The following is a 13,341-nucleotide window of genomic DNA, read 5'->3' on the forward strand; positions in this document are numbered from 1 at the left end:
GGATAAATGATCTCCACCGAGGCAGCCCTGGCTTCTGGACCCTCTCCACGATGGACCTCAGGGCCCACCGCGACACAAACCCAGCTGCTTACCTGGAAAGGACGAAGATGGTCCAAGATGGTCTCTAATATTTCTCTCTCGTCCATGAGATCCAAGATTTCTTTGACGGGTCTGCCTTTTAATGGCTTCCTGCTCTCCCATAAATTTTTGAAAGACTCGTCAGAGAGTTCTGAGAAGAAGAGACAGACAGAGATTGATGGGCAATTCGACAGGACAAGCCTTCTCAAAGCAGAGAGAGACAAGGAGTGCGTAGTGGATCACCAGGCTGAGCCTGAGGGAGGGGTCAAACGTGTCATAAGTCTCGAGGCCCTGATCTTCCTGTCCTTAGACAACCATCTTATATATGGAATTGGAATTTTGTATTGCTTTGAAATTTCATGATGTTGTAATCTTATAATTTAGATCTAGCCTTTGAAAAAGGCTAAGAGGGAGGGGTCTTTCCTCACCTCTGAGGGTAAGATGTTCCCTAATACAGTGGCAGCAGTAGAGAAGACCCTCTTCCTAGGCCCCACAGTCGAAACTCTTTGACTGATGGAGTCTGCACCATAACGTCCCTACCTGATGAAGGACGATTGCAGGATTTGGATTTGGGTAGTTAGGAAAAGGAAGGAAGGGTGTACTAGTGACATGAGAGCAGTCTTCCAGTATTTGAGGGGCTGGCACACAGAGGAGGGGGCCAACTTATTTTCCAAAGCACTAGAAGGTAGGAAGAGAAACTTATTGCTTAATGCAATTGGTCTCTGGAGAAGGAAGACCTCTAAGGTCCCTTCTGGCTCTGTCCTGATGGATTGATTGATGGAGGGATGGATGGATTGATTGTGTGGGGTGGGCTGATGTGATAGGACAAGGCTGGTTCCATAGGTAGCCCAGCCCTGTAGCATCTATACCTGGATATGAGGGAAGGATGGTGTCTTGAGAGCTTTTTCTCCCCGGAGCCCTTTCCCTCTCGGGCCTCCTTGGCAAGGGAGGGGGCTCTTTGAGGCCAGGCTTCATTTCCCCCTGAGAAGCCCTCAGAGGGGTCCTGCGCACCAATTCTGGCAGCACCAGTGCTGGAGGCTGCACCTTCTTGCTCATGTCCACTGGAGCTGGGGAACCCTTTACAAGAAGGGGCAAGACCTGCGTGGTTCTTTGAGTGGCCGAAGAAGTGGACGGGTGGGAGCCAGAGAAGTGACTGTTCCACTGCCATGGGTCATTATTCGTAATTTGTGGATGGGACTCCTTGCTGTCCTCCTTCTTCAAGAAGGGCAACTTTTTTAGCATGTGGTCCATCCTCTCGTGAAGAGGGAGTTCTTGAACTGGATGGAGATCCTGTCAATAAAGGAGAAGTTTTGTAACTCCAGGTTGAAAGGAGGGGTCCTTGGTGCTCCTATCTATCTATCTATCTATCTATCTATCTATCTATCTATCTATCATCTATCTATCTATCTATCTATCATCTATCATCTATCATCTATCATCTATCATCTATCATCTATCATCTATCATCTATCATCTATCATCTATCTATCTATCTATCTATCTATCTATCTATCTATCTATCTATCTATCTAGTTGTCTATCTATCTATCTCTATTTATCACATGTTCTTCCTGGGTCAAGAAGCTCAGACTGCCCAAGGAGCTGCTGATCTACAGAGGAATTTGGGAGTCTCTCCTTTGTACCTCTACAACTGTCTGGTTTGGCACAGCAACCAAACTAAAAGTCCCCTAAAGAGAGAAGACGGCAAGGAAATTACAGGCAGCAGAGAGAAAGCAGAGTTGCTTAACTCGTTCTTTGCATGCAAAAAGAAACTATAGCCCAACCTACCAACAACGTAACTGTGAAAGACAGACTAGAAATAAAAGTTGAAAGGCTTCAGCGAGGTATTTGACAAAGTAGAACACTCCCCTCCGCTCTGCTCTGCTCTACTCTGCTCAACACAACTCAACTGAACTCAACTATCCTCTACTCTCCTCAACTCTCCACAGCTCCCCTCTCATCCCTTCTGCCTTTATATCTCTGCCCCAGGGGCTGTGACATCACCGCATTATGTTCTCATGGGGGACAGCTGGTGTCATGACCCAAGGGGCCTCTTACTCCCCAAGATAATAGGGATGGGATATGGAGGGTCCCCTGGATAACCCCCTTGATAACATTAGCGACATTATGGGGAGCAAAGCTAGGGGTCACTATGGAATGACCCACTGTGATGGTGTCCCTCAACGTGCTAGATCTCAAAAGAACCTAACCAAGATTAAGGCTGATCAACTTTGTTCTTTGATTGGCTAAGTCTGTCACTGAGCATAGGACTAAAACATTCCAAATTAGTAAGGGAGTAAGGCAAGGTTGCCCCCTATCCCCATTATTGTTTATTTTGGCCTTAGAAGTTCTTTTACGGAAAATTAGAATTAATGAGGAGATAAAAGGACTGAAGATCAGGAAGGAAATTTACAAGACGCAAGCATTTGCAGACGATGTAGCCTTAATCCTTGAAGACCCCATAGAATCAGGACCAAAAGTGCTAGAGGAATTAAGTAAATATGGAGAGGTGGCAGGCTTCACATTGAACAAAACCAAAACCAAAGTATTGATTAAGAATACAACTGAGAGCCAGAAAAACAAGTATTAGGACTACAGGTTGCCAAAAAAATTAAATACCTAGGAATTTGGATTACATCAAGATGTTCGACCTTAAAAGACGACAATTATACTCCCCTAATTAGGAAGATGAAACAAGACCTTGACAGATGGAAGAAAATAAGATGATCACTTTTGGGCAAGATAGCCACAATTAAGATGAATATTCTCCCCAGAATACTATTTTTATTCCAAAACATACCGGTAAATTTAGAGAAAAAGTTTTTTTTAGAATTAGACAAAATCATCAGAGAATTTATATGGGAGGGGAAAAAACCGAGGTTTTCTATTAAAATTTTAAGGGGCAAAAGAGATATAGGTGGATTTGGACTCCCCGATTGGGAAATATATTACAGGGCAGCTAAGCTAGTCTGGATAAGAGATTGGATCACCCTGGAAAATGAGAGGATTCTTACCCTAGAAGGCCACGATTTGCAAAAAGGGTGGCATGCCTACATTTGGGATGTAGAGAAGAAAAGGAAGACATATTTCCATAGACATAAAATTAGAGACTCATTGATACAAACATGGACCCCGATTAGGCAAAGATATTACAAAAAAATTCCAAGTTGGTTCTCAACGATGGAGGCCCTGATCCACCCCAATAGATGGGGGATGGAGAAAATGGGCTGGTACAAAGATATCTTAGACGAAGGAGGGAATCTTAAATCAAATGATACTTTACGAGAGCAAGGAATAACTTTAGATTGGTGGACCTATTCACAAATAAAATCTAGATATCACAAAGACAAAGAACAATACGGTTTAGAACTTGGATCAAATGGATTGGATAAAGTCCTGATGGGAACAAATAAAAAGATTCTGGCCAAACTATACAACTATTTATTAGGTGATGACAAGTCCGAAGATATCACAAAGAATCAAATAAATGCATGGGAGAAAAATATAGGGCGTGATATAAATTTTGGGGAATGGGAGGAGGCATGGAATAGGAATCTTAAATTGACTACAGCGGCGACATACAAGGAAAACCATTATAAAATGCTACATAGATGGTATTTAGTCCCGGCCAGAGTAGCAAAGATATACCCTAATATACATCCTAATTGTTGGAAATGTGGCCACGGTCAAGGCACCTTCTTTCACATGTGGTGGACATGCCCGGAAGCGAAAGGATATTGGAACAAGATCAGGAGATGGTTATATGAAATAATTGGCGAAGATATTGAATTAACACCAGAGATATTTCTCCTGGGAATAGTAAAGAAGCCATATGGAAAGGAAAAGATACATTTAATGATCCACATAATTACAGCCGCCAGATTGGCATACGCACAGTACTGGAAAGAGAAAACCCAACCACCAGAAGAGTTCACAATTAGGAAAATATTGGAGTGCGCAGAGATGACTAAATTAACTCATGAATTAAACGATGATGAGAAGTCAGTTTATTATATTGTGTGGGAAAGGTGGTACAAGTGGATGCATGATAAAATGAAAGAAAGACCTAAAGGTGTGTTAAATAACGGTAAAAAGTGATTTGAAATATCACCAAGTATTATTTATGTATATAGTTAAAACACTGCACATCTGATACTAACTGTAAATGTCAGTACACTTATGTTTTTTTTCTTTTTTGTAAAAAATCTCAATAAAGTTTCTCAAAAAAACCACAAAAAACATTAGCGACATTATGGGGAGCAAAGCTAGGGGTCACTATGGAATGACCCAGTGTGATGGTGTCCCTCAACGTGCTAGATCTCAAAAGAACCTAACCAAGATTAAGGCTGATCAACTTTGTTCTTTGATTGGCTAAGTCTGCTACCGAGCTTGGTTTTTTAATTTTTCTTATTATGAGATATGAGATATAGGAGATATGATATACTGGTGTAGGGTTTCCTGCATGGGCAGGGGGTTGGATTAGGAGACCTCCAAGGTTCCTTCCAACTCTCTAATTCTATTCTATTCTATTCTATTCTATTCTATTCTATTCTATTCTATTCTATTCTATTCTATTCTATTCTATTCTATTCTATTCTATTCTTATGGAGTCCTTGGCTTACAACCGTTCTTTTAGTGCTGGTTCAAATTACAACAGCACTGAACAAAGTATTTTTCACACTTATGACCATTCTGGCATCTCCACGGTCATATGATCAGAATTTGGACCTTTGGCAAGTGACTCACATTTATGACAGTCGCCGTGTCCCAGGAGTCACGTGATCCCCTTTTGCAGCCTTCTGACAAGCAAAGCCAAGGGGGAAACCGGATTCACTTAACAACCATGTTACTAATTTAGGAATTGCAGTGATTCACTTAACAACTGGCAACAAAAATGTTGGGCTCAGTTGTGGTCGTAAATCGAGGACTACTTGTATATATGATTTTTTGGGGGGGTCCAGTTTCTGCACTGCCCATCATCGCTGAAGTGTTGTAGTAGTTTTGGTAAAACTCTCCAACGATACAAAAGCTGCAGTTGAAAGCAAAGTTTTTTTTTAAAAAAAGCCAAACAGGTTTGTTTTTTTAAAAAAGGCAAAAGGGACAATTGCAGAGTTGAAAGGAGAAGAAGCTCCTTCGGCCCCCAACCCCTCCCCCCCATGGCTTGCAGGGCCCCCCTGGGCCCCCAGACAGCTGGCAGAGTTGAGTCTTCATGCTCTTGGGGAAGGTCAGGAGGTTGGGGGCCTGCCTCGTCTCTGGGGCTGGGCTACCTAGACGTACAGCCACAATTCAGCTCAAGAGGCTTGGCAACTGGCATGTACTTATGACGGTTGCAATGTCCTGGGGTCACATGACCCCTTTTCTGACTTTCTGACCAGCAAAGATGATGGGGATGTGAGGGATCTCACAAAGATCGATGGTTCGTTGAGGCCACTTCCAAGAAAAGGCAGCACGCAAGGATGCAATCACGTTGAATCTTTATTTAGAAGTAAAGTAGAGTAAAAGGAGGCATCCATGCCTGGATTGAGCCCCTGGTTCAGTCCTGTAGGAAGTTAGAACAAGAGCCAAAGAGCAGCCCCTGTGCAGGGATTCTTAGAGGGGCCCCTGGCCTCTCCCTTACCAAAGTGTGAGGGGGCCGGAGGGCCATTAACTCTCCCCAATGGGGCTGCAGGGGCCGGAGCCCTTTGGCCCACCAGTGGGATCAAAGGTGCCTCTTTGCTCCCATCTGGTGGCCTTTTAAGAAACTGCCATGGCTGGCACAAAACACCTAACAATTCCCCTTCTTGCCAGCCAATGACAGGTGCCAGTGAGTATGAGTGAGGGGGTGAGCAGGCGTCATAGACATGCAGATGCATCGTTTACAGGAGCAAACACAAACGCTTACACAGAAGGTTGTGTCGGTCAATGGGCACAGGTTTTGTGAACAGATCAGCTAACTGGTCGGTTGTATTACAATGTTTGATGTGTACAAACCCCATTCTGGCAAGCTACCTGACATTCTTGTAGCGGATGTCTATGTGGCGTGACCTAGAGCCCACCGTGTACGCCCCCGAGATTCCAATTGCGGCCGTGTTATCTTCTTGAATTTGGATGGGCAGAGTAGGAGGTGCCCAGATGCTCGTTACCAGAGCATTGAACCAAATCAAGTCGTTTGTTGTGCCCGATAGGCTGGCATATTCTGCCTCGGCCGTGGAGCAAGAATCAAATTTTTGCTGCCTAACATGCCAATGGATAGGACAGCCATTTAGCAGTATGAGGAAACCAGAGGTGCTCCGTCTACTCTTGGTGTCACCAGCCCAGTCTGCGTCCGAGTAAGCGGAGAGCTGGGCCGGCTTCCCCTTCTCTGGTTCCAGCATAAAGAGGGCATCGGCCGTGCCCCTGAGGTACCTAAGTACCCTCTTGACAGCATTCCAGTGGAATTCCTTTGGGTTTTCCACATGCCTGGACAATAGATTTACAGCTAAAGCTATGTCAGGCCTGCTCCAATTGCTAATGTATAGCAAGGAGCCAATCACAGATCTATAAAATTTATTATCTGTGAACTCAGGGCTGTCCTTGTCATTATGGCCATAGTAGTCACTTTGCATGGGGCTATGCGTTGAGTTAGACTCCGCCATTTTGCATTTGGCCAACAACTCCTCAATTTTTTTGGGGGGGGGGATAATGCAAATCCCTTTTTAGTGGCCAAGATATGTACACCCAGGTACCTGTCAACCCGCCCCAACGACTTCAGGGTAAACTTTTCCCCCAGAGCCTTGGCAAATTCGTCACACCTTTCCCTTCTGGCTCTGTCCTGATGGATGGATTGATGGATGGATGGATGGATTGATTGTGTGGGGTGGGCTGATGTGATAGGACAAGGCTGGTTCCATAGGTAGCCCAGCCCTGTAGCATCTATACCTGGATATGAAGACAGGACGGCGTCTGGTGAGCGTTTTCTCCCCGGAGCCCTTTCCCTCTCGGGCCTCCTTGGCAAGGGAGGGGGCTCTTTCAGGCCAGGCTCCATCTCCCCCTGAGAAGCCTTCAGAGGGGTCCTGGCAGATGTCCTGCGCACCAAATCAGTATTGTTTCATTCACTGCAACAAAAAATTACATCAACAGAAAATTATAGCAGAGATTGATATTTTTATTTACATGCTCTGGATTTGCATTATTATTATAGCTTGGTCTGACATTGGGTTTTTAGTCCTATTAATTGAGGCTGTACTGTATCCCCACCCCCACCCCCACCTCCAAATAAGAGACATTGTTTATAAAATGACAAAAAATGAACCCATGTTTTATAAAGGCAAAGAAATAATTACGCTAAAGCAAGTACCTAAGAGAATAAGAGAACTAAGAAAAGAATATTGGTTCCTAGCCACATTATTAAATAAACGGCATATACCATTTAGATGCATAATACCGGAAGGAATGGTGGTGTCGTGGCAAGGGAAAAAAAATAAAAGTGGATTCACAGCACAGAGCACAGAACCTGCATGACCAAATGATGGGCATAGAAGGAGCAAATAGTAACAGGGAGGAACCGGAACGGAGGACTTAAAGGACACAAAAACAAGAAGAGCGAGAAAAACTACTAGAGGAAGGAGATAAAGAGGAAGAAGGGGAACCTCAAGAGGAAGAAGGAGTGAAAAGAAGAGCTAAGAGAAAGGACAGGAAGTAATAGGAAATATCGCATAGTAGAACCACAAAGGAATGGAACAAAATTTTAAAATCTTATCATTAAATGTAAATGCTCTCAATTCTCTGGCTAAACGACATCAAATTTTTAGAAAAGTGATAAAACAAAAAATGGATATTGTGTGCCTTCAAGAGGTACACATAAGAAAACAAGATGAAAAATACTTATTACGTAAAAAATTAGGGGAATCATTTGTAACACTAGCGGAAGAAAAGAAAAGAGGAATAGTGGTGTACATTAGAGAAGGAATAGAGTGTAAATTGAGATATGCAGATTCAGTAGGAAGAATATTGATGATAGAAGTAAAATTTAAATATAAAAGTATGTTATTGGTGGTTATCTATGCGCCGAACAGTGGACAATTAGAATTTTACAAAAAAAAAGTACATCAAAAGATAATAGAAGAAAAAATAGGGAATATATGTTTGATCGGCGATTTCAACTCAATTGTAGATGTAAAAAGGATTATAGCAGTGATCAGAGTAATAAAAAAAAGAAAAATGTACTGCCTAGAACTTTTATGGATTTAGTACAAGAAGTGAATTTAATAGATGGTTGCAGATTTAATAATTCCGAGGTAAAGAAATTCACATATTATTCTAACCCCCATAAGTCCTGGTCCAGAATAGACATGGTTTGGGTAACCAAGATACTTATGCAAGAAATAGAAACAAATGTAAAATTTATGCAAGCACAAAATTTAAGAGAAAATTTTTATATAATGTTTTACAGATGGCATTTAGATCCTAAAAAGTTGGCTTGCATGTATCCGAATTTGCAATCTAAGTGTTGGAGATGTGATTGTGATTATCATATATGGTGGACTTGTAAAAAAGTTAAAGCATTTTGGATTAAAATATGGTGGATTATCCAAAATATTCTTAAAAAGAAGATAAAGTTTACCCCACAATTGTTTTTCTTGGGTATAATTGTACGGTTATAGAGACTAAATGGATTTTAAATTTAATAACTGCAGCTAGACTTTTGGTGGCGCAATACTGGAAGAAGGAAGAATTGCCTACTATTGAAGAGTGGACATTAAAAGTGGCAAATTTGGCAGAAATGGCGAAAATTTCAGCATATTTGAAAGATCACTCACAAGAAAAATATATATTGGAATGGAGAAGATGGATTGATTATATTCAAAACAAATATCGGACTAAAAAGTATCAAATAGCTTATGAATGAATAGAAAAGTTAAGAGTATGTATATTTAGTTAAGTAAAAGGTGAGTTAAAGTGTCGAGGGGGAGATAGGAATCTGTAGTTAGTTAGCTTAGCTTAGCATATGACTGTTAATTGTTTTACCTGTATTTTGTTCTGGGAAGTCCGGGGGGGGGGGGGGTAGAGGGGGGAGGGAAAGGAGCGGGGGAGGGGAAATATTTGGAAAAAAAATTCTTGTTTGTAAAACTTTTCAATAAAAGAAAACAATTAAAACCCATCCACACCATTCATGGCCAGATCTCGCCAAATCGCAACAAAAATGTGGTGGAAGAGTCCTTTGACGTGAGTGTTTCTAGTAGGTATCCCAATCATGTCAGGAAGTTCCTGGCCTCCTTCCTTTGCCCAGGATGATGTTGTTAGGCTTGCCAAAAGTAGGTCGTTAGGAAAGAAAGACCCTCCACTCCGTTTTATTTATTTATTTATTTATTTTATTAAATTTCTATACCGCCCTTCTCCCGAAGGACTCAGGGCGGTGAACAGCCAGAAGATAAAACACAGAGATACAAAATTTAAAATAGATTAAAACGAATTAAATAATTTGGCTGAATTTTAAAATACCCCATAATTAAACAGATTAAAATTTGTATTTAAAATTTAAATTTAAAAGAGGAGAAGATTTAGGCCAGGCCAGCTTGATGAAATAAAAACGTTTTAAGCGCATGACGGAAGGTGCGCAGATCCGGGATCCTCCCGGACACTTGGTTGAAGTGTCACTTGGTTGAAGTGATAGGTTTTTAAAAGAGGAATTAGTGGTTGCAGCAAAAGCCGGCTAGAACTAAAGCTCCTGGTCAAAAATTTGCAAATTTCTCCCCTTCTCACCATCCCATCCACCCACCCCGACCGGTCCGTCTTCAACCAATGGTGTGCCGAGGAGGTGTTTGGGGAACCGCTCAGATGTTTGGTGCCTCTTGGTGAAGTTTGCATTCTTTTCTCAGGCTTTGTGGACTTGAAGACTGGAACAGGCTGGTTCTCACACCTGTGGTTTCTTTGAAGCCTGTTACACGCCCTCCCTGTAGGCCAACTCTACCCTGTCCGTGACAATTGCCTCCATCCTCTCCCCTAACAATTGGTGGCAGGACGCCAGTGAAGTGCCAAGTTGAAGATTGCAGTTCTGACATTCTGCCCCCTTTTTCAGAGATGTTAGTCCTGCAAAAACGCTTAAAACGTTTTTCTTTCATCAAGCTGGCCTGGCCTAAATCTTCTCCCCTTTTAAATATAAATTTTAAATACAAATTTTAATCTGTTTAAATTATGGGGTATTTTAAATTCAGCCAAATTATTTAATTCGTTTTTAATCTATTTTAAATTTTTGTATCTCTGTGTTTTATCTTCTGGCTGTTCACCGCTCTGAGTCCTTCGGGAGAAGGGCGGTATAGAAATTTAATAAAATAAATAAATAAGGAAACACAAATGGGAGGGGAGATAAAGACAAATACGAATGCAGAGTTAACTGATGTTCAATGAGGTTTCAGGGCTTTGAAGACTGGCATAGGCTGGTTCTGTTATGTATAAATGCCCACCATTCACCATCCCAGGTATGATAAGGGTTAACTCTACATCCACCTAGATCCTCCCCTGACCCCTCCTTACCTTAGCTCCGCCTCCCAGGTACTTAAGACATGGTCCAGGCGTCCAGGGGCCATTTCCAGCTAAATAACTGTAATAGAAACATTGATCAATAAAGAGAATTGGTTCACTGCATCCTGTGTTTGGAGTTATTGGGTAAGATCCTAGAAATCAGTCACAGGTTGGTAGCAGAGGACGGTTTACCCGCAACTCACAGAGATGGCAGAATCAAGAACCCAGACAGAGGCAGAGAAAAGAATGGCCACCAGAGCCTACATCAAACAGATGAAAGAACTGCAGGTTCTCGAAGGTGCCACAGCAAGGACCACCACAACTGAAGGTGATGGAGACTACAACCCGAGTCCACAACTCAGGGACGAAGGGCCAAGAGAAGAAACCTACTACTGCGAAAGGGCAGAGCCACCAAGCAATGAAGAATTCCGATCCACCATCCTGGGGATGATGGAAACGACTGCCAGCAAAGAGGAGCTCATCGCGAAACTCCAAAGCCTACTCGAAAGCAATGGAGCAGCGATGAGCACCCAGCAACAGAGAGAAGAAATCCTCAGCCCGGCAAGAGGAAGGTATCCCCAAGCTGAAGCTCCGGACGTAGAGGATTTCATTTCCGCGCCATGCTCTCGGTGGCCATCTTGGAATGGCCAACAGCCAATGGGAAGCTGAGATTCAAATCGAATGGCGGGAAACAGCGAGAACCCCAACTTCGCTGGGGAAGACCCCCAAAACAGCACCCAAGCAAGATCACAAGCCTGCGGGGGCTCACCCATCGAGCCCGAAGCAGACGAAACGATCGAAAACCTGGCTGCAGCACTCGGCTCAGCACTCAAGTCCCCAGGAGCCAGGAAGAAACAAAGCGACGCTCAGCACCCCCAAAAGAGCAGCAGGGTAGCCACCGGAACTCTTGCAGCACGCCAGCAGACACCACGTGGGACAACGCACCCCAAAAACTACACCCAAGACCCAGCCGCCTGCAGGACTGAATACCTGCAGGATTTGCACTCGCCACCCGCCGCACCAACTTCCCTAGGCCGCGGAATGAGGAGAAGAAACAATGACTCACCAACCACGCGGCCTCCACCAGGCTTCCTGGCCCATCCGGAGGTCCTCCAACGTCACCCAGGATCCACTGCCTGTCAGCCTCAGTTTTGCCTGCTTCAGCTGCCATAAGAAACCGCACTACCAATTACAGACTTGCTAAAAAGGAAAGGGGAAGTAGAGCCCAAACCCTCGAAACCACTAGAATGGACTATGGATTGTCAAGCCGCTTTTGAAAAATTGAAACAGCTGTTTGCGGCTGAACCAGTGCTCAAACACCCCGACATGGAACAACCTTTTGTAGTACAAGCTGACGCCAGTGACGTAGCTGTAGGAGCAATACTCTTGCAAAAGAATGAGAACGGGATATTACAACCCTGTGCTTACACGTCCCGTAAACTATCAGAAATGGAAAGGAGATGGGCCATATGGGAGAAAGAGGCGTTTGCAGTTAGATGGGCGCTGTTAACATGGAGACAATTTTTAGAAGGGGCGAAACACCCTTTCGAAGTGTGGACTGATCACAAGAATTTAGAGGCATTAAAAACACCACACAAACTATCACCAAAACAGGCTCGTTGGGCCCAACATTTCAATCGTTTCAATTTCACCCTACGTTATCTTCCTGGTGGAAAGAACTTCATGGCGGACGCACTTTCCAGATTGCCGCAGTATAACAGCATCAAGAAGGAGGTGGTTCAACCTATGATCCCCTCGACACAATTGGCAACACCTGTCACTACCAGAGCGCAGGGAAAACCCGAACCAGAACTCTTGGGGGATTTACTCGAAAAATTGCGAGAAGCGCTAAAAACTGACGAGTGGTTTAAGAACCACTCGAATGAATGCACACTTTGTGACGGACTAGCTTGGGTTGGATCGAAATTGTATGTTCCGACCACATTAAGAACAACCGTATTGAAATATGCTCATGATGCCAAGGCCGTGGGACACTTTGCGTTTGTCAAGACTCTACATCTTGTTAAGAGACAATTTTGGTGGCCTGCACTTAAAAAGGACATAGAGGCATATGTGGCTAGCTGTCCAGTATGTGCCTCGGCTAAAAGACCTCCAGGAAAACCCCCTGGATTACTGCAAGGTGTGGCCAGACCGAATGCCCCATGGAAGGAAATATCTATGGATTTTATTGTGGACTTACCAGAGAGTGAAGGCTGCACTGTCATTTGGGTAGTAACTGATTTGTTTTCCAAACAAGTACATTTCATCCCTTGCTCAAAGATCCCTTCAGCAAAAACCCTTGCAAAACTGTTTATTCGGCAGATTTACCGGCTACATGGATCTCCAAGGGGTGTGCAATTTACTTCCAGTTTCTGGACAGAGTTTTTGAAGTTGATAGGCTCCGCCCAGGGGCTGAGTTCCAGTCACCACCCTCAGACAAATGGGGCCTATGAAAGAACCAATGGGGTTCTAGAACAATACCTGAGGTGTTACGTAAATTACCAGCAAGACAATTGGGTAGACTTGTTGCCATTTGCAGAGGTGGCATATAATAATTCCGTACACAGTAGCACCGGATTCACTCCTTTTAAGGTCGCTTCGGGCCAGGATTTCGTACCCATTCCCGAGCTACCACAAGATGATCCCCAGAATCCCTCTTTGATGGATTGGATTGAACAATTAAAGAGCACATGGGCAGTGACTCGGAAGGCATTAGATGAGGCACACCGGGCCCATAAGGCGCAAGCCGATAAGAAAAGGTCCCCAGCTCACATTTATAAAGTG

At 43.6% G+C, this 13,341-nt stretch overlaps 1 protein-coding gene across 1 annotated transcript in view; it reads right to left on the bottom strand.

Moving 5' to 3' along the window:
- Nucleotides 1–7,031, bottom strand: part of LOC148111582 (maestro heat-like repeat family member 5) — a 30,569-nt gene extending 23,538 nt beyond the window's left edge. The window contains exons 1-3 of the mRNA XM_087880769.1: nucleotides 6,976–7,031; nucleotides 948–1,368; nucleotides 93–229 (exon numbers count right to left, since the gene is read on the bottom strand). Coding sequence (XP_087736895.1) covers nucleotides 93–229; nucleotides 948–1,329 — 519 coding nt within the window. The 5' untranslated portion in view covers nucleotides 1,330–1,368; nucleotides 6,976–7,031. The remainder of the gene's footprint in view (nucleotides 1–92; nucleotides 230–947; nucleotides 1,369–6,975) is intronic.
- Between the last annotated feature and the right edge of the window lie 6,310 nt (nucleotides 7,032–13,341).

Source organism: Pantherophis guttatus, chromosome 18, assembly GCF_059756535.1.
Source record: "Pantherophis guttatus breed Tessera chromosome 18, ASM5975653v1, whole genome shotgun sequence".
Taxonomy (NCBI): domain Eukaryota; kingdom Metazoa; phylum Chordata; class Lepidosauria; order Squamata; family Colubridae; genus Pantherophis; species Pantherophis guttatus.